At 41.4% G+C, this 24,746-nt stretch overlaps 1 protein-coding gene across 4 annotated transcripts in view; it reads left to right on the top strand.

Moving 5' to 3' along the window:
* prdm2b (PR domain containing 2, with ZNF domain b) overlaps window positions 1–24,746 on the top strand; it is a 210,699-nt gene that overhangs the window by 137,349 nt on the left and 48,604 nt on the right. For all 4 annotated transcript variants that reach the window (XM_063033247.1, XM_063033248.1, XM_063033249.1 and 1 more), the window contains one exon: window positions 9,586–9,712. In XM_063033247.1, coding sequence (XP_062889317.1) covers window positions 9,586–9,712 — 127 coding nt within the window. The remainder of the gene's footprint in view (window positions 1–9,585; window positions 9,713–24,746) is intronic.

Genomic DNA, 24,746 nt, shown 5'->3' with positions numbered 1-24,746 from the left:
ATTTTTGGATTATCCTCCACTCCCTACACCCCCCACTCCACCCATCCCACTCCAGCTCATCCAGAATGATCTCCTGAGCCAATAAACTCCTTAACGTTCTGAAAATCTATTAATAATAACATGCTTCCATCTGCACTTGTTGCAAAACTGTATTTTATTTATGTGATCAACAGATCTGGATACCTGACTTCCAATCTTTGTGGCTGCAGACGTAATGCAGATCTTGGTGGAGCATCACATTATATCTTGCCCATCTGAGAACCACCCATTATTGTCTTGTTGTCAGCAAACTTCATTTAGCTACTGCCTTTCATGAGGGACTTTGTATAGACTTTAAAATGATATTTAAGACCTTACATCTGTATTTATTTTATTACATCATCTTCTGAAAAATAACTACATACATCAAACCTAGCTGTAGCTTCCTTTATAATGGATTTTAAAATATTGGAACCACTCAGTCCAGTCAGCATCTGTGGAGAGAAACAGAGTTAATGTTTTGGGTCAAGGGCCTTTTCCCATCAGAACTGGATGAAGTTAGAAAACAAGCATGTTTTAAGTTGCAGAGAGAGGTGGAACGGCTGGAGACCATGAGAGGCAGTGTCTGTCTGAGGCCACCATCACTCAGAGTTGACCAGGGACAATGCGTCCTAGCTGTCTAATTATGCAAGCCTGAGCTGTACAATGTGGAGCGCAAGCAGTTGCCCATGTAGCAAGCTCCCCCTCTCCATGCAGCTGATGAACCCAAAGGAACGGCAGAGACTGGCACAGTTTGGTATCAGCAGCATCACAGGAGTTGCCAGTCAGCATTGAACTCAATGTAGGATGGCCTTCGGGGCTCCAGCTCCGGATTTTTCTCTTGGGATTTGCTCATGAAGCCTTCCTGGTGAGTGGGTACAGCCACAAGGCAACGAAGGTTTGAGGTCAGAGTTTTCCTCCTCCTAGGTGAGCTGCCAACCCCAGCAGTCGAGCCCCCAAACTGCTTTTAAGGCACCAGTAACCCGCCTTTGCCCCTCCTCCTGTCAGTAGAAACGTTTCTGCTGGGTTTAGTAGCTAAGCCACACATGAAGGCCAGGAGCTGGACTTGGTTGTCAGAGGCTGTTTGAGGTGCACGCCATTGAGAGCATTTAATAGGTAGTGGGAGCTTGTCCCCATTACTACTCCCGGCTACAACAACCTGAAGCAACCAGAGGCAGTGATACAAATAATGTTACCAGTTGTTCAGAAAGATCAGAGATTGCAGGTCTGTTTACAAGAGATCAAGATTGTTGATGGAGAAGGAAGGCAAATGCTGGAGTTGGGAATTACAGAACACTGCAGCTGCTGGGGGAAAATGAGAAGTCTGGACTGCACAACATTTGTGAAGGGAGAAATGGAGTTAATATTACATGTTGATTTTTCTATCAGACTGGAAAGGATGGATATCTTTAGTTGTTGCATTCAATGTCAAATCCCTCACCTGACAGCCAAGTGTCTGTAGCACTCTCATTTATGTCAGATTTCACATTCTTCCAGCATTTCCCTGTTTCTTTCTCTCCCACTTTAGTCCTCGCCCCTCTCCTGTTTACATTTCCTCCTGACAGGTCGTTTATGATTGACAGGTCTTCACCACCTCTCTCAGCCACCAGCAAACCACATCCACCGCACTCTTTAGTCTCCATCCTCTACAGATGTTCCCTTTGTTCTCCCCGACTCTTCCGCTTTCTCTGCAAGCTGCAAGTTACAACTTGCTTGCTTCAAAACTTTGCCTCGTTCTGATGAAAGGCCATTAACCTCATATGATAGCTCCACAGATGCTTCCTGGAATGAGTATTTACAGCATTTTCTGTTTTTGTTTCAGACTTAAAGGATCTATGCCTTTTCCTTTACAAATTTATGCTGGCTGCTTTCAGTCAAATGAAGATGTCCTAGTTGCTTAGTTCTTTCATCCTCAATCTTACACTATAGTAATTCAAAAATATGAAAAGACAACAATACGTTATTCCTCGTATTAATTAATTTTAGCCCATCATATTCAAAAGAAATTCAATCTTAAGTAGAGATTTGTCAGTGATTAATCATTAATTTTCTGTGGAGACAATCCAGTACATCAGATCAGTCATGACCTTATTAAGTGGCAGAGGAGGATCAAGAAACTGAGTGGTCTACTCCCGTTCCTAATTCATATATTTGTACGCTGCAAGGTGGCATTGACTCGGTAAAGAACCTTCCAGCTTTGACCTAACTGATGCCACTCAGATATTTTTCTGGCTTCTCAAGGACTGATTTTTTTTTAAAAAAAGAATAGTAAAGATCTCACGGCAGAATTTAATGATAGTTGAAAAGACTGTGGACACAGTGGACTACAGCCAAAATAATGATTTTTAATTAAAGATTTCTCAAAGATGAGAAATCCTGCAGATGCTGAAAATCCAAAGCAACACACACCAAATGCTGAAGGAGCTCAGCACTAAATATTCAACGTTTCAGGCCAAGACCCATCTTTAGGGGTATGTGTTCATTTCCAATAGATGCTGCCTGACCTGCTGAGTTCCTCCAGCATTTGGTGTGAGTTGCTTAAAATTTTCTTCTGTTTACATTCCATATTTTCTATATATTAAGTAGATCAGTTTGTTGTGGTAGGGTAAATTGTTTCAGTTATAGTATAGAGTGTGCAGAATCATTCAGATCTGATCAGAGTTGTTCCCATCGAGATGAAATTGGATTGATCTAAACTTAATTCAATGTATGCTAATTGAGATTGATCAGTGTGTATTGAAATGATCAGCTCCAGAATAAATGCTAATGGTTGTATGATAATTCCCGTTACTGAAAAGTACACTTTCATTAGCACCTGTGACAGAATGGTGTTAAAGATTTTGTACCTCTACATTATGAAGCATAAGAGGATCTGCCTAGACAAACTATTGGTTCTAAATTCAGGCGAAGCCCCCTTTTTAACATATGCTTAGTTAAGAGACATATCAAAGATCAAAGTATCTTTATTATCAAAGTGTGTATATGTTGCCATATATTACCCTTTGATTCATTTTCTTGCCGACATTCACAGCAGAACAGAGAAGTACAAAAGAATCAATGAAAAACTACATACAAGTGCACTACACACAGATAACTATACATTTGGTGATTGTTTTTAGCAAGCAAAGGAAAAAGGAGCACATTTGTCCCTAGTGATATAATTATGTTATTGTTTGCTCTTAGCAAAACATATTTACCCAGTGGGTTACTAAGCTCCGCAGACCTTTAACATCTCAAATTGTAATCCACCTCGGTGCTGAATTAGCAGAATTCAGCCAGAGTGGCAGGGACATTAGCACTATTGACTGTAGCATCTCTATGATTTATGTAGGAGACAAGCAGCTAGGGTGCTAATTCAAGGTGGATATAAGACCATAAGATAAAGGAGCAGAAGCAGGCCATTCGGCCCATCAAGTCTGCTTCGCCATTTTATCACGAGCTGATCCATTTTATCCTATTTAGTCCCACTGCCCCGCCTTCTCACCATAACCTTTGATGCCCTGGCTACTCAGATACCTATCAATCTCTGCCTTAAGTACACCCAATGACTTGGCCTCCACGCTGCCCGTGGCAACAAATTCCATAGATTCACCACCCACTGACTAAAAAAATTTCTTCGCATTTCTGTTCTGAAAGGGCGCCCTTCAATCCTGAACTCATGCCCTCTCGTACTAGACTCCCCCATCATGGGAAACAACTTTGCCACATCCACTCTGTCCATGCCTTTTAACATTCGAAATGTTTCTATGAGGTCTCCCCTCATTCATCTAAACTCCAAGGAATACAGTCCAAAAGCAGACAAACGTTCCTCATATGTTAACCCTCTCATTCCCGGAATCATTCTAGTGAATCTTCTCTGTACCCTCTCCAACGTCAGCACATCCTTTCTTAAATAAGGAGACCAAAACTGCCCACAGTACTCCAAGTGAGGTCTCACCAGCGCCTTCTAGAGCCTTAACATCACATCCCTGCTTCTATACTCTATTCCTCTAGAAATGAATGCCAACATTGCATTCGCCTTCTTCACTACTGACTCAACCTGGAGGTTAACTTTAAGGGAATCCTGTATGAGGACTCCCAAGTCCCGTTGCATCTCAGAACTTTGAATTCTTTCCCCATTTATATAATAGTCTGCCCGTTTATTTTTTCTGCCAAAGTGCATAACCATACACTTTCCAACATTGTACTTCATTTGCCACTTCTCTGCCCATCCTTCCAATCTATCCAAGTCTCTCTGCAGACTCTCCATTTCCTCAGCACTACCGGCCCCTCTACCTATCTTCGTATCGTCAGCAAACTTAGCCACAAAGCCATCTATTCCATAATCCAAATCGTTGATGTACAATGTAAAAAGAAGCGGCCCCAACACTGATCCCTGTGGAACATCACTGGTAACCGGCAGCCAACCAGAATAGGATCCCTTTATTCCCACTCTCTGTTTCCTGCCAATCAGCCAACGCTCTATCCACGTATGTAACTTTCCTGTAATTCCATGGGCTCTTATCTTGTTAAGTAGCTTCATGTGTGGCACCTTGTCAAAGGCCTTCTGAAAATCCAAATATACAACATCCACTGCATCTCCCTTGTCTAGCCTACTGGTAATTTCCTCAAAAAATTGTAATAGGTTTGTCAGGCAGGATTTTCCTTTAAGGAATCCATGCTGAGTTCTGCCTATCTTGTCATATGCCTCCAGGTACTCTGTAACCTCATCCTTGACAATCGACTCCAACAACTTCCCAACCATCGACGTCAAGCTAACAGGTCTATAATTTCCTTTTTGCTTCCTTGCCCCCTTCTTAAATAGCGGAGTGACATTTGCAATCTTCCAGTCTTCCGGAACCATGCCAGAGTCTATCGACTTTTGAAAGATCATCGCTAATGCCTCCGCAATCTCCACAGCTACTTCCTTCAGAACACGAGGGTGCGTTCCATCTGGTCCAGGAGATTTATCAACCTTTAGCCTATTCAGCTTCCTGAGTACTTTCTCTGTCGTAATTGTGACTGTGCACACTTCTCTTCCCTGCCACCCTTGAGTGTCCGGTATCCTGCTGTCTTCCTCAGTGAAGACTGATGCAAAATACTTGTTAAGTTCCTCTGCCATCTCCTCATCTCCCATTACAATTTCTCCAGTATCATTTTCTATCGGTCCTATATCTACTCTCACCTGTCTTTTACTCTTTATATACTTGAAAAAGCTTTTAGTATCCTCTTTGATATTATTTGCTAGTTTCCGTTCATAGTTAATCTTTTCTCTCTTAATGACCTTCTTGGTTTCCTTTTGTAAGGTTTTAAAAACTTCCCAATCCTCTGTCTTCCCACTAATTTTTGCCTCCTTGTATGCCCTCTCCTTTGCTTTAACTTTGGCTTTGACTTCTCTTGTCAACCACGGTTGCATCCTTTTTCCACTCGAAAATTTCTTCTTTTTTGGAATATACCTGTCTTGCACATACCTCATTTCTCGCATAAACTCCAGCCACTGCTGCTCTGCTGTCTTTCCCGCCAGTGTCTCTTTCCAGTCAACTTTGGCCAGTTCCTCTCTCATGCCACTGTAATTTCCTTTACTCCACTGAAACACAGACACATCAGATTTCGGCTTCTCTTTTTCTAATTTCACAGTGAACTCAATCATGTTATGATCACTGCCTCCTAAGGGTTCCTTCACCTCAATCTCTCCAATCACCTCCGGTTCATTACACAATACCCAATCCAGTACAGCTGATCCCCTAGTGGGCTCAACAACAAGCTGTTCTAAAAAGCCATCTCGCAGACATTCTACAAATTCTTTCTCTTGAGATCCAGTGCTGACCTGATTTTTCCGATCCACTCGCATGTTAAAATCCCCCACAATTATCGTAACACTGCCCTTCTGACAAGCCTTTTCTATTTCCAGTTGTAATTTGTAGTCCACATCCCTGCAGCTGTTTGGAGGCCTATAAATAACTGCCATCAGGGTCCTTTTACCCCTGCTATTCCTTAGCTCAACTCATAAAGATTCTGCACCTTCTGATCCTATATCACCTCTTTCTAATGATTTAATATCATTTCTTACCAATAAAGCCACGCCTCCCCCTCTGCCTACCTTCCTATCCTTCCGATACACCATGTATCCTTGGATGTTCAGCTCCCAAAGACATGCATCCTTTAGCCACGACTCAGTGATGGCCACAATATCATACCTGCCAATCTGTAGCTGTACAACAAGATCATCCACCTTATTCCTTATGCTGCATGCATTTAAGTACAACACCTTAAGACCAGTATTTGATACTTTTTGCTTTGATTTCACTGCAACTTTATTGCACTGCAACTCATCCCAATGGCTACACATTTGCCCCATCACCTGCCTGTCTTTCCTGACATCTTTACTACTCACTATATCTTAGATTTATTTCTGTTTTCCCCTTCCTCCGCTCTATCATTCCAGTTCCCATCCCCCTGCCAAATTAGTTTAAACCCTCCCTAACAGCTCTATTAAACTTTCCCGCCAGGATATTGGTCCCCTTCGGGTTCGGGTGTAACCTGTCCTTTTTGAACAGGTCATATTTTCCCCAGAAGAGATCCCAATTATCCAAGAATCGGAAGCCCTGCCCCCTACACCAGTCTCTCAGCCACGCATTCATCTGCCTGATCCGACTACTCTTGCCCTCACTAGCACGTGGCACAGGTAGCAATCCCGAGATTACTACCCTGGAGGTCCTGCTTCTCAGCTTCCTTCCTAACTCCTGGAAATCTCTCTTCAGGACCTCCTCCTTTGTCCTATCTATGTCATTTGTACCAACATGTACCAAGACAACTGGCAGTTCACCCTCCCCCTTTAGAATATTCAGGACCCAATCCGAGACATCCCGTACCCGATCCGAGACATCCCGTACCCTGGCACCTGGGAGGCAACACAACATGCGGGTATCTCTGTCAGGCTCACGGAATCTCCTGTCTGTTCCCCTAACCATGGAATCCCCCACGACTACCGTATTTCTCTTCTCCCTCCTTCTCTCCTGCACAACAGCGCCAGGCTCAGTGCCAGAGACCCGGTCACCGTGGGCGTCCCCTGTCAGGTCATCCCCTTCAACAGCATCCAGAACAAGATATTTGTTGCTGAGGGGGACAGCCGCAGGGGTGCTCTCCACTATCCGGGCATCTCCCTTCCCTCTCTTGACAGTGACCCAGTGTTCTGACTCCTGTAGCCTAGGGATGACTACCTCCCTGTAGCTCCTGTCTATCACCTCTTCACTTTCCCTGATAAGCAGTAGGTCATCAAGCTGCAGCTGCAGATCCCTAACACGGTCTCTGAGGAGCTGCAACTCGGTGCACCTGGCGCAGATGTGGCCATCAGGGAGGCTGGAAGTCTCCCAGGATTCCCACATCTGACACCCTGAACAAAGCATTAAACCTGCAGGCATGCTACCTAATTCTACAGGAATGAAACAGGAAAAATAAGTCTACTCACCCACTTACCTCGCCAAACAGACAAACTTTTTAAACCATTAGCTGTGAGAGCCCTGCTGTTCCTGTCTGTCCGGGCCGATTCGCGAAAGGGGTGGGGTGGGGGGGGGGAGAGAAAAAAAAATCTAATAACTAATAAATATCTAATAACCTTCATTGGATTCATGGTTGGGACTGTAAAATTAATTCTGGTTACATGTGTGAAATACTGGAGAGCGCTGAGTATCTGTGTGACTGTAGAAAGAAGTGATGACAAAAACTCAGTCTGAATTATCAGCACAAAGAGACTCTGAAATCCCAGAAGAAACACATTCAAGCCAAGTTAGCAACATTTAAAAGGTACTTGGACAGCTACATGGATAGGAAGTGTTTAGGGGGACATGGGGGCCAAGTGCAGACAAATGGGTGTAGCTTAGTTGGGAATCTTGGTTTCAATAGACCAGTTGGATCAATGGGCCTGTTTCTGTACTGTATGACTTCATTTTCTTCATGCTGGTGATAAAATGACTTCAGAATGACTACGTTCCAAAATGCTGGAGGAACTCAGTGGGTCAGGCAGCATCTATGGGGGAAAAAAATAAACAATTGATGTTTCGGGCTGAAAGCCTTCATCGGGACTTGAAAGGAAGAGGGCAGAAGGTCGGAGGAGGGGAAGGAGTAGAAAATGGCAGGTGCTAGGTGAAACCAGGTGAGTGGTGAAGAAGTAAGAAGCTGGGAGGTGATAGGTTGAAAAGGTAAGGGGCTGAAGAAGAAGGAATCTGTTAGGAGAGGACAGTGGACCATGGAGGAAAGGGGAGGAGGAAGGGCCTCTGAGGTAAGTGAGGAGAAGAGAAGCGGTGAGGGGGGAAACCAGAGTGGGGAATAGGAAAGTAGGGGGAGGGCGTTGAGGGAGATCTCTCTGCTGTGAGGAATAGGAAAGTAGAAGGGGGTTTGAGGGAGATCTCTCTCCTGTGAGGAATAGGAAAGTAGATGGGGGGGGTTGAGGGAGATCTCTCTCCTGTGAGGAATAGGAAAGTAGAGGGGGGGTTGAGGGAGATCTCTCTCCTGTGAGGAATAGGAAAGTGGGGGGGGGGTTGAGGGAGATCTCTCTCCTGTGAGGAATAGGAAAGTAGAGGGGGGGTTGAGAGAGATCTCTCTCCTGTGAGGAATAGGAAAGTAGAGGGAGGGTTGAGGGAGATCTCTCTCCTGTGAGGAATAGGAAAATAGAAGGGGGGTTGAGGGAGATCTCTCTCCTGTGAGGAATAGGAAAGTAGGGGGGGGGGGTTGAGGGAGATCTCTCTCCTGTAAGGAATAGGAAAATAGAAGGGGGGTTGAGGGAGATCTCTCTCCTGTGAGGAATAGGAAAATAGAAGCGGGGCTGAGGGAGATCTCTCTCCTGTGAGGAATAGGAAAGTAGATGGGGGTTTGAGGGAGATCTCTCTCCTGTGAGGAATGGGAAAATAGAAGGGGGATTGAGGGAGATCTCTCTCCTGTGAGGAATAGGAAAATAGAAGGGGGGGGGTTGAGGGAGATCTCTCTCCTGTGAGGAATAGGAAAATAGAAGGGGGGGGTTGAGGGAGATCTCTCTCCTGTGAGGAATAGGAAAATAGAAGGGGGGGGTTGAGGGAGATCTCTCTCCTGTGAGGAATAGGAAAATAGAAGGGGGGGGTTGAGGGAGATCTCTCTCCTGTGAGGAATAGGAAAATAGAAGGGGGGGGTTGAGGGAGATCTCTCTCCTGTGAGGAATAGGAAAATAGAAGGGGGGTTGAGGGAGATCTCTCTCCTGTGAGGAATAGTAAAGAAGAAGCGGGGTTGAGGGAGATCTCTCTCCTGTGAGGTGGTCTTCCTGCCGGCAGGGGCCGCGGCCCTCGGCCGAACCCCCAGCGCCAACTACTCCCTCTTGCGCCGTTACTGCGCTTTTGTTCTGAACCACTTCCCAGTTGCACGGAGATTAACGCTGGTTCAAAGAGTGCTTCCTGTCGAAGTGTAATCATATCACAGCCAAGGAATAGTTGTGGAGTCGGGTGCGAGGCAGGATCGGAACTCTCCGGGCCACAGCCTACAGCGGGGATCCTCGGCTGGCTTTGTGTTCGTCTTGCAGGCCTGGCACTGACGGGGGGGCTGTTTCTCTATTTTGTCCTGTAGCCGATCCAACCGGGGGAGGAACTGCTGGTGTGGTACAATGGGGAAGACAACCCAGACATTGCAGCTGCTCTAGAGGAAGAGAGAAATAACCATCTGCACAAGAGGAGCTCTCCCAGAGGCAGGAAAGGTAAGGGAAGCTTAAGACTTCTTTTGGGTTGGTGGACTGGGTGGGGCGAGTGCAGTGCAAATCGTACCTCCCACTTTTCCAGAGTAATCTGGCGAAAAAAGGGAATTGTTTTTTTTTGTTGGAGTTTTGAAAGTGTTGTTAAAGAAGATCTTAGTCTAGTACAGTTGTGTTTCAGAAATGGCACTGGAATGTCAGCTCGAGAAATACGGCTGAATGACCTTCCCAGGCTCCAGATCCCAGCAGTGTGGCAGAAGAGAATTAAAAATGTTCCAGACAGCTTTAATTTAAAACTGCAATATCTTTTCTCCCCCACAAGACGTGGCGTTTTCTAAAAAAATTACAGTTTGAGTAATTTTAAGCAAAATAAGTTTTATGATTGGGGCTTATAAGTGTTTACTTCTACAAAAAATGTTTTTTCTGTGTGTGGGAGACGTTAGAAGTGTGGAAGCAGATTGAAATATAGAAAATCATGTTATGCAAGAAGTTTCTGATGTCAGAGGCCTACAAAATGGATGCAGCTACGTTATAATTCACTGAATAACTTGATTGTTCTGAGCATTTTACACCAAGTCAAATGTAATTTGATCTTTTCATCTCAGAATTTTAAAACGTTGCAAAAGTAAGAGCGTGAAGTATTCTTTTGAAAGATTTATAAATGCCTAACTATCCTGAACAAACAGATTTTTGTTCTTACTCTTATAATGCATTTTAATTTTTTTTCCACTCATGTCACTAGCTTTCTCCCCCATTGAATTTCTTTGGGGTGGGGGTAGAAAGAAAATTACTTTAAATTGTCTTTAAAACTATTTTGACACCTAAATTTAAGCAGCATGAGTCTCTTAAGTAATAATTTATCTTTTACCAAATCAAAATATTTAAGTTGATAAAACAAATAAAACTAAAAATATTATTTAGTTTTAATTTTAGGGCAGGGAAAGAGGGTAAAAGAGTTAGCCAGAATTAAAGGGATATCCTAAGAATTGATTTTAAAATGTATTAAAGCAGGTATGAAATGCATTTGCAGTTAGTTAAATTGTATCCCTTCCTTTTGTAAAATTGTTCTTCCACATTGAGTACTTCAACATAATGTCAATTTATATCATTTCAAGGAAAATAGAAATGTTACCAAAATTTCTTTATTAAATATTCTGCAAATGATCCAAAAAGGAAATATGAGATTTTATTTTTGAAATATGGGTTTTGCCACCAAATAATTGAGCAAAGCACAAATCAATTGTAATGAAATGTAACTAAAGTTAAAGTTTGGATGATGAAGTATGGGATTTGCTGCGAGATCTTCATCAGGAAGTAAGACTTCTACAAAGAAAAAAGGCTACGTGGAGATTCCAGTTCTAAGCACTGTGATTTTTGATAAATGCATAACTGGTTTGCCAAGGACTGTTGTGCTTAGATCTGCATTTCTGTGGATGGTATTTATTACAAGCTGATGCTTTTTATATAGGCCGAGGCCATTTTAGTTACTCATGGAGTCTGCCGTAAACTAAAACTCTTCGACAAATTGGGATTCTTTCCAAATATGTTTAATATGTTTAATGTACTAGCTGATCAGGATTTTTGGAAACTGTTTTGATCGCAAGAATTACGTAGCTCTTTTGTTGGTGTGTCTAATCACCTTTCTCGATTAGAATTCTTGGTTTCCTACTTCCAAGAGAACCCCCGCCCCCCCCGATCCAAGTTATAAGTGTATGTGTGTAAGCAAGGACTCTTGCTAATTTTTCTCCTCCCTAGCCTAAGGGCACTGAGGCCAGTTGTGGGACTACTGCTTCAGCTAATATTGTTTAACCAAATGCAGAATCCTAAAGCTTTGATGCTGCCCGTGAGTTTTTCAATTGCAGTAACTGACCCGCTGATTTTGTGTGTTTTTTTTTATTGCTGAAACGTTCTTTTTTTTTGAAAAAGCAACACTCTGCCACAAAAATGTGAATGTTTTGTAAATGGAATTGTTTAGTTAAAAAGGCTTTTAATGAATCAAATTCAGATCTTTGGCCCTCTAAACTGGGATGTATTTGTAACGCTGTAAAATACATTAAGACATTGATAGTAATTTGTCATCTTTACAACAATTAATAGTTCTTTGTGCTTAGCAGGACCTCTAAGTACTTCAGGTTCAGTTAAACGTTTTGAAGTAGAGCAACTTACTCTGACATTGGTGACAGAAATTGTTGCACACTGCAAAATAGGACAAACAGAACGAGGCAGCCAACCAGGAACCATTCTTTGCTTTGGAGACTAGGGGGGTTGCTGGCTGGAATATTTCATGAACTCTATTTTAATTCCTGTCATGGGATCTTTTATCAGACATTGAGATAGGAAGTGAAGCTTCACCTTAGGACAGAATCTGCTCATGATTATATTGGTGTGAGGGCCAAGAATGTGTATTCAAATTCTGAATGAAGCCTTGACCCTGCAATGCAATGCTGGCATATCATTATTAGTATCTTATTGACATAGTAACTTTTCTCATTTGTCTTGCTTATTTCTTGTTTTATCCATTATAAGTGGACATGATTTGAGTAATGGTAGTTAGCACTTTTGTATTTATTACAGAACAATACAGTAGTGTGGCTCCAGGGAGCTTGCATTTATCTTGAGCTTTTCAAAACTTTGGAAAGCCTGGAAGTATGTAACCATGGATTAATCAACGGTTCAGTGTTGTCACAGTTAGTTGCACAAACATACTGGCCAATTTATATGTAAAAAGGTCTCCCAAACAGCCAAATGACCTGATGCCAATTAACCAATTTTTGGTATATTTCAAAATTAAGAAGGAAAGTGAGCAAAATGCAGGGTAAACTCTCTGGCTGTTTTGTGGAATGAGACATTATAAAATCACCTCATTTGGCACCTTGTAACCCCAACAATACAGAAATGATATGTCCTTTTGTGTTAGTGGGTAAACCCTTTAGTTTGGCTTAAATCTGTGACATTCTGATTTGAATATCAAAGATGTGCATAAAAAGGCATGAGCATGTCTCAACATTTGCCTTCCACAGAAGCAGACTCTAATCTGCTACCTCAAAGCTAATTTTGACACTGAGTCTCTCACTCCCAATAATATGTACTTGTGCTGCGCACTATATGCATTTTGAATGATGCTTTATTAACTAACTTGTAGTAATGTTTTGTATGCTCTCCGAGATGTGTTTTGTCATCCGGAGGAACCCAGGTTTGTTTGGTTGTATATATGTGCAGTCAGATGACAATAAACTTGAACTTGAATAAAGCCTATGTGCTTCAAGAGGAGTGATAGAAATTGAATTCAGTGGGAATGAACATAATCACTTCTAGGTTTTAGGTAGATTATCAGCAGTTGAATTTTATTTTGTATTGAACTAAGAAGGTCCATAAAGTTCAAGAAATGGTTTGAAATACGTATTTGAAATTTCATACACATTTTGGTATACCTCTTTTGCAATTCTTCAAGGTAAATTCTGTTTTCCTACCTCTACCATCACAAATGAAACATTTTGCATAAGAGCTGGAAATTCCCTTTTTAATTTTTGGCACCATTGTCAGGGGAATGCAGTCCTATTTCTACTGTCCTGTTCTACCAATTTTAGAAGAATTTTCAATCATGCATATTTTTTGTTATTACAGAACTATATTAAACCAGTCTTAATTTGTGTTACATTCACTCATGCTGCTTACTGACTGGTTAAGTAATGTTTTAATATCATGTTTTCAGTTCTCCCCTCCTTGCCCTTGTCTGCTCCTCACTATCTCTGCAATGTCCTCCAGTTCCAGGGCTCTTCATTGTACATACACTCTAATATCTGATTATAATCTCTCATTTATAGATAGTAATGTCTTAAGCTGCCAGGACCCTCGGCTAACCCACCCACCCTTAATTTTCTTCCTCTCGTCCTCATTTTTCCCTACCTTAAAATATTGTTTTAAAAGTTGACCTTTTATTTTTACAAAGCACAAAAATTTCATGTTAACTTGCTGCCAATTTTTGTTTGACACTCTTATGAAAGATTTGGAATTTTTACTATGTTAAAAAGCACCGTATAAATGCACGGTGTTGTTGAGTGCTTTTCGGTTGTTACAAAATTGGTGATACAATATTGACCACAGAACCAAGGATACCTCAATACTGGCTTTTGTATCCGAGAAATTACCATGGAGATGATGTACAGCACAGTGTGTTCAATTAAGTAATAGTTAATGTATTGAACTACAGATTGTTACTGTTTAAAAGCTGCAGTAATGTTGTGTTGGCAAATTCCACAAAGTTGGCAAGTCTGTGATTCAGCCACTCCGTGTCGACGAGTCTGGAGGTCAGAGGCATGATGTCTGTAAGTCTGGGGCCTGGGCCAAGGACTGGAGGTTAGAGGCCCTGTGACGTCCTGTCCTGTAGTTGGAGGCCCGGTTGAATGGGTGGGAAAGGGGCTTGTTTTGCTGCTGTTGTACTGTTTCATTGTTGTTGCATGTTAGCTGAGTGTTATTCTGCTGACCATTATAGATGGATATTGGCGCTGGAAAGGTTGTATCAATATATAACTTACTGCTGATTGTGCCACTGGCATTGGGGCAGCAATGGAGGTCCTTCATCTATGGTAGTGTTCAGGGCTTCCTTCATCATGTCAGTAACTTCCTCCCGGTTTTCACTACTGTCAGTCATGCAAGTCCTGGGTGGAGGCTCAGGAGTGTAGTTGTATTCAGATGTAGGAGGATTCTTTATTGCTGTTCCCGTAACAATTTTGTTTGAACTGTAAAGCTTGTTAGCCCTGAGATGATCCCCCAATCCTGGAGGACTGATGGACCACACTTAGTCTGGCCTTTACCCTTTGACCTGTTTGGCATGGGTGACCCTACCAAGAGCCGAAGCTTAAAGCCCTGACTCCAGCCAACATAGCTCTCCAGGTCATTGAGGCATTGAAGCCTCCAAACCCAATGACAAGGTTGTAGTCCTCTTGGAGGTATCAACATCTAAGCAATTAGCCTATTGCTGTTTGGTAATTGTGTTCTTATTTTAACAAAAGATTTCATGGAACAACTTCTTTGGAAAAAATGTTATAATCTATATCTAAGTTATGCCTTGTTATGATTTGTGCGTTGGAGTCACAACTGAGGGCTGTAGAACTGTTCATGCTGCCCTGAGGCACTGTTCAACATTTGATAGAAGTGCAAGATTGTTGTTCACTCATTCCCCTCTAATTCTACCCAAAATAGGCTTCAATGGATACACAGCTGATTTTCCTGTCAGCTCAATCAGTAATGAGTGTAATCAGTCAGTTCTTGATGATCCCAGAGTTGTATGTAGACTGGTGAAACTTATTTTCTTCGAGAAATTGGGATTGTGAACATACAGATATGATTGGGGGGTGAGGCAAGGACATTTTGCAAGACTTAATTTGTCTTTCATTGTTGAGGTAGAGAGAATTTTTTTTTTTGAAGATTTGGACCTTGTCCCATTTTCATCTCTCAGATTAGTGCGTTAAAATTTACCTTGTTCTGTGGCTATAAAAATAGCTGCACCGAGTAAAACATACTCCAAAGGAAATAGACATTTTTTTTTCTTAAGTAATGGCAAGGATTGCTGTGATGAAACACAAGTAATTCTATGGTCTGATTTCATAATTCTGTAGTCTGATTTCATAAACTAATGACCTGCAGGGTTATGACATGAATTTTGAAGGTTAGTTGAGTTAGCTTTTAAAATTGAGATCATTGTTTTGAAATCACTTCATGATAAGTTGTGTTTTACAAAATGCTCACTCACTTAGATCTTCTATGGCATTCATTATATTTCCTTGGCTACCTTCCCATTTTAAACTCTCCAAACCCATACAGAACTCTGCTGCCCAAATCTTAACTTGCACCAAGCCTCGTTTATTTACTCCCCTGTTTTCACTGATGGTCATTGGACTTCAGTCAGCAGTGTTTCTTTTATAGTGCATGGGTTCAAATCCCTCTTTTATCTTAGCATCCTCCTTCCCAAATAAAGCTTAAGTACATCAACACTTTTGTCCACCATTGGATCCATGCCTTTAGTTGCTTTGGTTCTTAGCTCTAGAATTCCTTCACACCAGTTCTTCTCCCCCCCCCCCCCAATAACTTTCTGAAGCCTGCTCTTTTCCTGGCTACCCTCATTTTGTCCTATAATGTCCTCTATGAAAGGTGCCAAATAAGTTCCTTTTGTTCTTGTTATTAATGTGATTGTTACCAACTAATTTATCACAGGACGTACAGATGATACTCTAAACATCAGTAGTAAAAGGTTCTGAGAAATTTTCTGCCATCTCACAAAATTCTGTCAGCAGGCAGTTACATTACATAGGTGCACAGCCTTTCTCAGTGATACTTTTTTTCTGATTGTGAGTCAGAAATGTGACATTGAGAAAAATCATTGGCCTCTTGAAAGGTGCAAATGAAGCAAACTGAGATTATCAAGAGACAAATCTCAAGGTTTAGAAGATGGGAATCAGGGCTTTGGGTGGAGTTTACTATAACTGGAGAGGATGCAAGTTGAGTTGTGGTGTGTACCTTTGTCTTTCGTTTGTTTCTTGATAAGCAATACTGTTGTGACATGTTTCTTTTTCTTTTAATAAGATCTCCAGCAAGGACCAGCACCAACAAGACTTCACAATCATATACAAGCCTTTTCATATGAATGTGTACTGTGGAGTGTGTTATTGGCAGAATAGAAAACTGCAGCTGTTTTTGATAGCTGAGGGCTGAGCTATAGAAAGTTGGATGAAATCATCCCCAGCCTGGATTTGATGAGCAAAGTTTTAAGTGTTGCAATTTTATCCGAGAAATAAAGAGTTTATTTTATATTTTTACATCAAACTTTGGCTATTAGAAGCTGATCAGTGTTTTTATCTGAAACCTGTCTTTACCCAAAATAAAACCAACTTCCAAACGTTGTAAAAAGGTATCAGATTTCTGTTAGTGCCTTGATGAGACACTGAAGCTTCAACTCTTTCCAGTTTAAAATGGTGCTACCAAAGATGTGCGACAGCTTAATGGCAGTTCGGAAGGCAAGAGATTTAACAAAAGACGTTACTTGTAGCATCTTTTCGGAAGCAAATTGTGTGAGCTATCACCACAGACAGTGAGGAGGCAGGTGGAGATGAGGCTGGTTTGGTGGACGAGTGGTGCTGGGGCATTGCAAAGTGCAACATGTTCGAGCTAGGGTTGCAGACTGAGTTGGTATTGCTGTCACAGATGAAGTGAGCGATTTGGAGAGGAGTTGATGTGGAAGAGTTTCAACACCCCTCCACTTAACCCAGATCACTGCAAGCGCAGGGCCGATTTGGTGAGATCGTGAATGGCTTTGGGCTGGATGGCCCAAGCATATCGTAATGCTGGGGTCTGGGTCCTAGAGCGAGGCATTACCCGGTGACTGGACAATTTAAATGCCAGCCCAGATACACTGAAAGCCTGAGTGTAGGGAATGGAGACAAGGGTTGAGCTGATTTCGCTTGCTGTCCTGCGAATGTTCGTTCTTTCTCCGCAGTAGCGTGGCTGTGATCTGATGTGGCTGCTGTGCATTTTTGTCCTGCTGGTGTGATGAACTGGGACCGAGGCTTGGGCTTACTCTGGCTGCTCCAGGACTGGATCTGGGACTCAAGTCTGGTTTGGAATGCTGTTGGCTGCTTCTACTGTTTGCATGGTTTGTATTTGTTTTTCTCTGTGCAGTAGTTTGGTCTTTTTTTTAAATTGGGTTTTTTGGGTTTCTTGCTTTGTGGCTGCCTGTAAGCAGACAAAACTCATGGTGTATAATTTGTACATTCTTTGATAATAACTGTGCTTTAAATCTCTGAATCTTTTTTGCTTTTCATAGATTCTGCCTGAGTTGCTGAGTTCCTCCAGGATATTGTGTGTGTTTCTCTTGGTTTCCAGCAGAATGTTTTGTGTGTATCTGATCTCTGTTGGACACATGTGTGCATACAGTTTATTGTTTTACTATCAAGCTCTAAATGTAGCGATTATACTTTCCAGTGCTTTATTCATTGTGTTGAAAGCTATTTATCATCTAGGCCATCATATAATGGTACTGTATATCATATCAAAGTTAAGATGTCTAGAATAACAGCAGAATCTCACTTCTTGATTCTAAACTTTAATCAAAGCCAACATCTTTTGATTGGAAGTTTGTGTTAGGCCTTTTCTTGCCTGCCTTTCATCCCTGCTTCTCAGATCTTCTGTTATTTGGGGAATTTTTAGTAGCATAAAAAGCTCAGTGAAACTGCCAATATTATTCTCCAGTGCTGTGCAAGAAGGTGGCCTTGTCTTAAGCATTTCTTCAAAATCTCTTCCTGTGCCAATAAAAAGAAATGTTGGGTGACGAAAGGGGTCAAAGAAGTGAAGAATGTTGTGTTGGTTACCCAGGGTAATGCAAAATGCAGTCTGGTTAAAGGGGATGTGATCTTGCAGTTTGGTCAATCCAGTGAGAGTGAAAGCAGGAACTGACATCTACAAACTTGTAAAAATTTCGAGTCCATCATATGATCACTTCAGGGAGTTTTTTTAATGCTTTAGACTTAGTTTCAAATTTTGTCAGAAATGTCGATGCATAGACGGATTTAATGTGAGCCCATAAGTATAATGATAGCGTGGATGTGATAGGCCAATTTCTGTTTTGTAAGTTTAGAGAAATTTGAATTGTAGGTCTCCAGTTAAAGCTACAGTGCTCCTTGATTTTAATTTTGCTTGGAAAAAGTCAGTAGGTAAAGTTGGGTATTGTTGGCTGCTGGTGAAATTCCTAAAGATTGGAAGGTGGCTAGTGTTGTTTTGTTGTTTGAAAAGAGTAACAAGGACAAGCTAAGGATCTACAGGCCAATCAGTAATGGGGAGGTTGCTGGAGGGAATTCTGAGGTACAGGATCTACCAGTATTTGGATAGATAGTCTGATTAGGAGTCAGCATAATTTATGTGTGTCATCTTTGACAAACCTTTTAGGAGTTTTTTTTTTGAAGAAGTAACCAAAAAGATAGATGAGGCTAGGGCTGTGGATGTTGTTTATTTGGACTTTAAGGCTTTTGATGAGGTCCCATGTGGTAGGCTGTTCTAAGAGGTTAGGTCCCATGGAATCCAGGGTAAGCTAGTTAGGTGGGTTCAAAATTGGCTCATATAGAGAATGGTGGTTAAAGGTTGCTTCTTGGAATAGAAGCTAGTAATAGCGGCCTGCAGGGGTTAGTGGTGGGATCCTTGTTACCCATGATTTATGTAAATGATTTGGATACAAATATACAAGGCTTGACCAGTAAGTTTGCAAACGACACAAAATTCGGAAATGTTTTTAAAGGATGTTATCATAGATACAAGGAGGTTTTGGTCATTTGGGGAAGTGGGCTGAGCAGTGGTGGCTGGATTTCCTTATAGGTAAGCGTGAGGTGATACATTTAGGAAATTCAAACCAGCACAGGGTTTATACTATGAATGATAGGGCATTAAGCAGTGTAATGGAAAAGAGGGACTTAAAATAAAATGTGTCTAGTTTGTTGAAAGCAGCGTCATGGGTAGACAGGGTGGTGAAAAAAACATTTAGCATGCTGACCTTCATCAGTCAGAGCATTGATTACAGGAGTTGGGACATTCTGTAAGGCTACACTTTGAATACTGTGTACAGTTTTGGTCACCCTGACATAGGAAGGTGGTTAAGCTGGGTACAGAAAGTAGATTTACAAGGATGTTCCCAATATGCGTTGTTGAAAGAGCTTGACCGACTAGTTCTTTATTCCCTGGAGCACTAGAGAATGAGGAGTGAAATGGTCTTATAGCAATGTTTAAAATGATGTGAAGAATAGATAAAGTAGATGGTAATAGTCTTTTCCCCAGGGTAGAGGAGTCTAAAACTAGAAGATATAGGGTGAATGGGGAAAGATTTAAAAGAGAACTGAGGGGTAATTTTTACACACACAGAGTAGTGAGAATGGAGGATGAGGTGCTAGAACTGATTGATGCAGCAACAATAATGTCATTTAAGAAACCTTTGGATATGTATATGTGGAGGAAGAACAGCGATATGGACTGGTTGCAGGAAATTGACTAATTGTGTGGGCACTGATTGGCATGAACTTGTTAGGCTAAAGAGCCTGTATACCTGTTCTGTTGCTCAATGACTATGGAAAGGTGCTTCTGAAAATTACCCTTTGTTTTGGTGGATGAAAAGAGAATGCAGGAGGAGTAGATGGGAATGTGCGAGGAAAAATCGAATTTGGTGTTTGTCAGTAGAATGCTGGCTGAAAGGCCAGTTTCTGGTCTAATTGTTCAAATATAGAAGTCATTGTTTAGAAATAAATGTACAATTTTCCTTGAAGCTGAGAGCCAGTGAAGTCTGCACTTGTTATACAATGGAGCCATGTTGCTGTACTTATGCTGCTTGACAATATTAAATGACTAAATGCCATAATTGAGCCTCTGTACATCCATGCCTGGCTGAGTGTGTGTGAATACATACATTGAGAACATTTTGGGAAGTGTTAGAACGGAATAAAGAAGTCTTAAAGAGCAGAGTTTTGTTTATGTAAGTCAATAGTTTTATAGAACCGAAATGAAAGGGGAAAAAATACAGGGAAGGATTCTGAACCAAAACAGTTGGTGTGTAGAGGTGGGTGAGGGGGTGGGATGGGGAATGAGAATTGCTAAGGGGGAAAAAAAATCTGATTTTTGTATTTGAAACAAATATTAAACACCAATGTAGACAAAAGCTTATCTAAGTATTTTTTAAAAGGAAGAGCCTTTTTTTTTATTTTTAGCAAAAAGGGGAAGGTATTGTTCTTTATGCTGTCCAGCTGCTTTCTCAGTTGAGATAATCTTGTTCCATTTGAATGTAAAAGAAAATATTTTCAATTTTTGGTAGTCTGAGATGAAGGCCTTGACTACAGAAAATGTGGCGTGATTAGCCATTCTGCTCATCGAGTTTGCTTTGCCATTCCATCATAGCTGATTTTATTATCTCTCACATCCCTGTACTCCTGCCTCCTCCTCGTAACTTTTAAAACCCTAAGTAATCGGGAACCTTTTAACCTCTGCTTTAAATGTACTCAATGACTTGGCCTCTACAGCTACCGGTGTCAGTGAATTCCACAGATTCACTCCCCTCTCGCGAAAGAAATTTCTCCTCATCTCTGTTCTGAGGCTGTGCCCTCTGGTCCTAGATTCACCCTCTATAGGAAACATCCACACCACATCCCCCTTCTCATTCTTCTAAACGCCGCTGAGTACAGACCCAGAGCCATCAAACACTCCTCATATGATAAGCTCATCATTCTTGTGAACCTGCTCTGGCTGGGTTCTCTCCAATGCCAGCACATTTTTTCTTAGATAACGGGCCCAAAACTGATCACAATACTCTAGGTACATTCTGATCAATGCCTTAGTAAGCCTCAGCATGACGTGCTTGCTGTTTATTCTAATCCTCTCAAAAATAAATGCTCGCATTGCATTTGCCTTTCTTGCCACCTACTCAACCTGCAAGTTAACCTTCAGGGAATCCCGCACAAGGACTGCCCAAGTCGCTTTGTGCCTCTGATTTTTGAATTTTCTCCCTGTTTAGAAAATAGTCTATGCCTTTATTCAATTTGCCAAAGTGCATCACCATACACTTCCCTACACTATATTCCATCTATCACTTCTTGCCCATGCTCACTGTCTTAAGTCCTTCTGCAAACTCCCTGCTTTCTCAGTACTACCTGCCCCTCCATGTATCTTTGTATTCCCCACAAACTGGCCACAAAGCCGTCAATTCCATCATCCAAATCATTGACAAATAACATGAAGAGAAGTGGTCATGTACGCCACCTTGTCAAAGGCCTTCTGAAAATCCAAGTAAACAACATTTACTGACTCCCTTTTCCATGCTACTTGTTATTTCCTTAAAGAATACTAACAGATTTGTCAGGCAAGATTTCCCCTAAAGGAAACCACGCTGACTATGGCCTATTTTATTATGTGCCTCTAAGTACCCTGAAACCTCATCCTTAATAATGGACTCTAACATCTTCCCGACCTCTGAAGTCAGGTGAACTGGCCTGTAATTTCCTTTCTTCAGACTCCCTTCCTCCTTAAAGCGTGCAGTGACATTTGCAGTTTTCCAGTCCTCTGGAACCATGCCAGAATCTAATGATTCCTGAAAGATCATGACTAATGCCTCCACAATTTCTTTAGCTGCCTCTTTTAGAACACTGGGGTTCTGAATTCAGCAGTCTGCTATCCATTCTTGCCTCTCTTTTACTCTGATAGATATCTGGTATCCTCTTTAATTTTATTGGCTTGCTTCCTTCATATTTCATCTTTTGTCTCCTTCTGCCTTTTTTTTATTTACCTTCGGTTGGTTTTTAAAAGCTTTCCAATCCTTTACCTTCCCACTGATTTTTATTACATTAAGTACCCTCTTTTCCCCCTTCATCCCCCACCCCCATGCTGTCTTTGATTTCCCTTGTCAGCCATAGTTGACTCATCCTCTCTTTAGAATACTACTTCATCTTTGGGATGTATCTATTCTGTACTTTCCAAATTGCTCCCAGAAGCTCCAGCCATCATTGTTCTGCTTTCATCCCTGCTAGTGTCTCTTTCAGATCAATTTTGGCCATTTCTTCTCTCAATGCCTGTGTCATTTCCTTTACTCCGCTGTAATACCGATACATCTAACTTTTTCTTCTCTCTCTCTCTCTCAACCTGCAGGGTGAATTCTATCATATTATGTTTACTTCCTCCTGAGGGTACCGTTACCTTGATTTCCCCAATTAAATCTGTTTCATTGCACAGTACCTAATCCAGATTTGCCTTTCCCTTAGTGGGCTCCACCACAAGCTGCTCTAGAAAATCAACTGATAGGCATTCTACAAATTCCCTCTTGGAATCCATCACCATCCTGATTTTTCCAATCTACCTGCACTGACTATTGTAACAGTGTCCTTTTTACGTCACTTTTATATACTACCCTGGAATTAATTTTCTTACAGAAAAATGAGGAAATACAATAGACTTTTACAAATGACCATACTAACATTTTTCCCTATTTACACTAATCCCAGACCCCTGCATAAATTCAGTTTCCTTCTATGTGTCTGTCTCTAAATTTCTCCAAAACATTGTGATTGTATCTGATTCCGCCATCTCCTTTGGTAGCCTTAAAAGTCTTTAAACTATGCCCTCTAGTTTTTGATACACCTTACATGGAACAAATAAAAAGGTTTTGATTCTCTATCCTACCTGTTTTGCTAATTGTTTTATCACCTCACTGTTCCGCCTACTTGCTCAAAGGTAAGCAGAACCAACTATCCAATCTTTCCCCATAACTGAAGTGCTCCAGATAGGCAACATCCTGGTGAATCTCTTCTGCGTTCTCTCCAGTTCAGCCTTCTGCTTCCTAGTGTAGTGACCAGAACTGCACACAATTCTCCAAGTGTGGTCCCTTGTAAATTTACAATATAATGACACAAGTTTTTTTTTCTGTTCCCTGACCAATGAAGAGAAGTATGCCATATGTCTTCTTTGTCATTCTATTAATCTCAGAGTATTATGGACTTGAACCCTAAGATCCCTCTGTTAACATTTCTTCTCACCCAGCATTTATTGTATATGCCCTATCCCTATATGACTTCCTAGACTGCATCACATCACAGTTTTTGGGATTAAATTCCATCTACCAATGCTCTGTCCAATTTTTCATCTGATGAATATTGTCCTGTAGCCTTGGACATCTTTGCAAACTTACTAATCCTTCCTCCTGCATTCACAGATTTGGATCCTGTATCCCTTAACCTGAACAAGTTTACCATATAGCACTTTGTGAAGTGCCTTGCTAGTACAGAGAGATTGTCTATTATTCATCTTAGAAACTCCCACAAAAAATAACTCAATCAAATTAGTGAGAACAGGATTTCTGTCACACAAAACCTCACTGACCATCTATGATCAGCCCTTGCCTTTCCAAAAGTACATAAATACCATTTCCTACCACTGACATAAAGATTCAGTGGCCTATAGTTACCTCACTTATCCCTGCAGCCCTCCTTAAGTAAAGGGATAAACATTAATCCATTCTCCCCGCCATCGAGGACATCTCCAAGAGGTCGTGTCTCTGAAAGGCAGCATCCATCATCAGAGACCCTCATCATTGAGGCCGCACACACTTCCCGATGCTGCCATTAGGCACGAGTGCAGGAGCTGAAGACTGACGCCTCAGGGTCTAACAGTTTCATCTCCACTGCTATTAGACTCTTAAACCAACCAAAAAGATCCTAGCACTACTTCAGTCTATATTTTCTCTCTCAATCTTGCACAGGTGTCATGATTATTCTGTTTATTTTGCAAGTGTGCTATTATATACAGCTTAAATTAACTTAAGTTTGTTGTCATAATGCATTGTGCTGTTGCTGCAAATAACTAATTTTCATGATATTTTATACCCTATAAATGTATACTGAAGACAGCAATAAATGCCTCTGGTCTTCTAGGGTGGTGAATTTATGGAATTTGTTGCCACATGCAGCTGTGGAGGCCAGGTCGTTGGGTGTATTTAAGGCAGACGTTGATGGGTTCTTGATTGAACATGGCATCAAAGGTTACGGGGCGAAGGCCAGGAGCTGGGGTTGAGGAGGAAATGGTTTAAAAAAGAATGATCAGTCATGATTCAATGGCAGAGCAGACTCGATGGGCCCGATGGCCTAATTCTGTTCCTATGTCTTAAGGAATACAAATGAGAGGTATTCATTCCTGACTCAACACATTGTTGACCCTAATGAGAACCCACTTTTTCCATGGCTGCCCTCTTGTTTTTGATGATATTAAAGAATGTCTTGGGATTCTCCTTGATTTTAATTAGCAAGGATATTTCATGATCCCTCTTTTCCCTTCTAATCTTTCTAAGTTCTCTCCTGCACCCTCTTGTATTCCTCCAGACTCTTAATTGCAGTTGCATATACCCATGTCCTATGCTTGTTTTATTCCTGTTCAGTGTCCTTTGTTATTCAAGGCTTCTTAATAATATAACATAGTGGCTAAAACTCTTACTAACTCTGTTGTGGAAGACTTTGACTTAATAACTCAGTTGCAA

The sequence above is a fragment of the Mobula hypostoma genome, chromosome 25, assembly GCF_963921235.1.
Source record: "Mobula hypostoma chromosome 25, sMobHyp1.1, whole genome shotgun sequence".
Classification (NCBI taxonomy): domain Eukaryota; kingdom Metazoa; phylum Chordata; class Chondrichthyes; order Myliobatiformes; family Myliobatidae; genus Mobula; species Mobula hypostoma.
The sequence above is the reverse complement of the archived record's forward strand: the minus strand, read 5'-3'. Positions and strand labels throughout refer to the sequence as shown.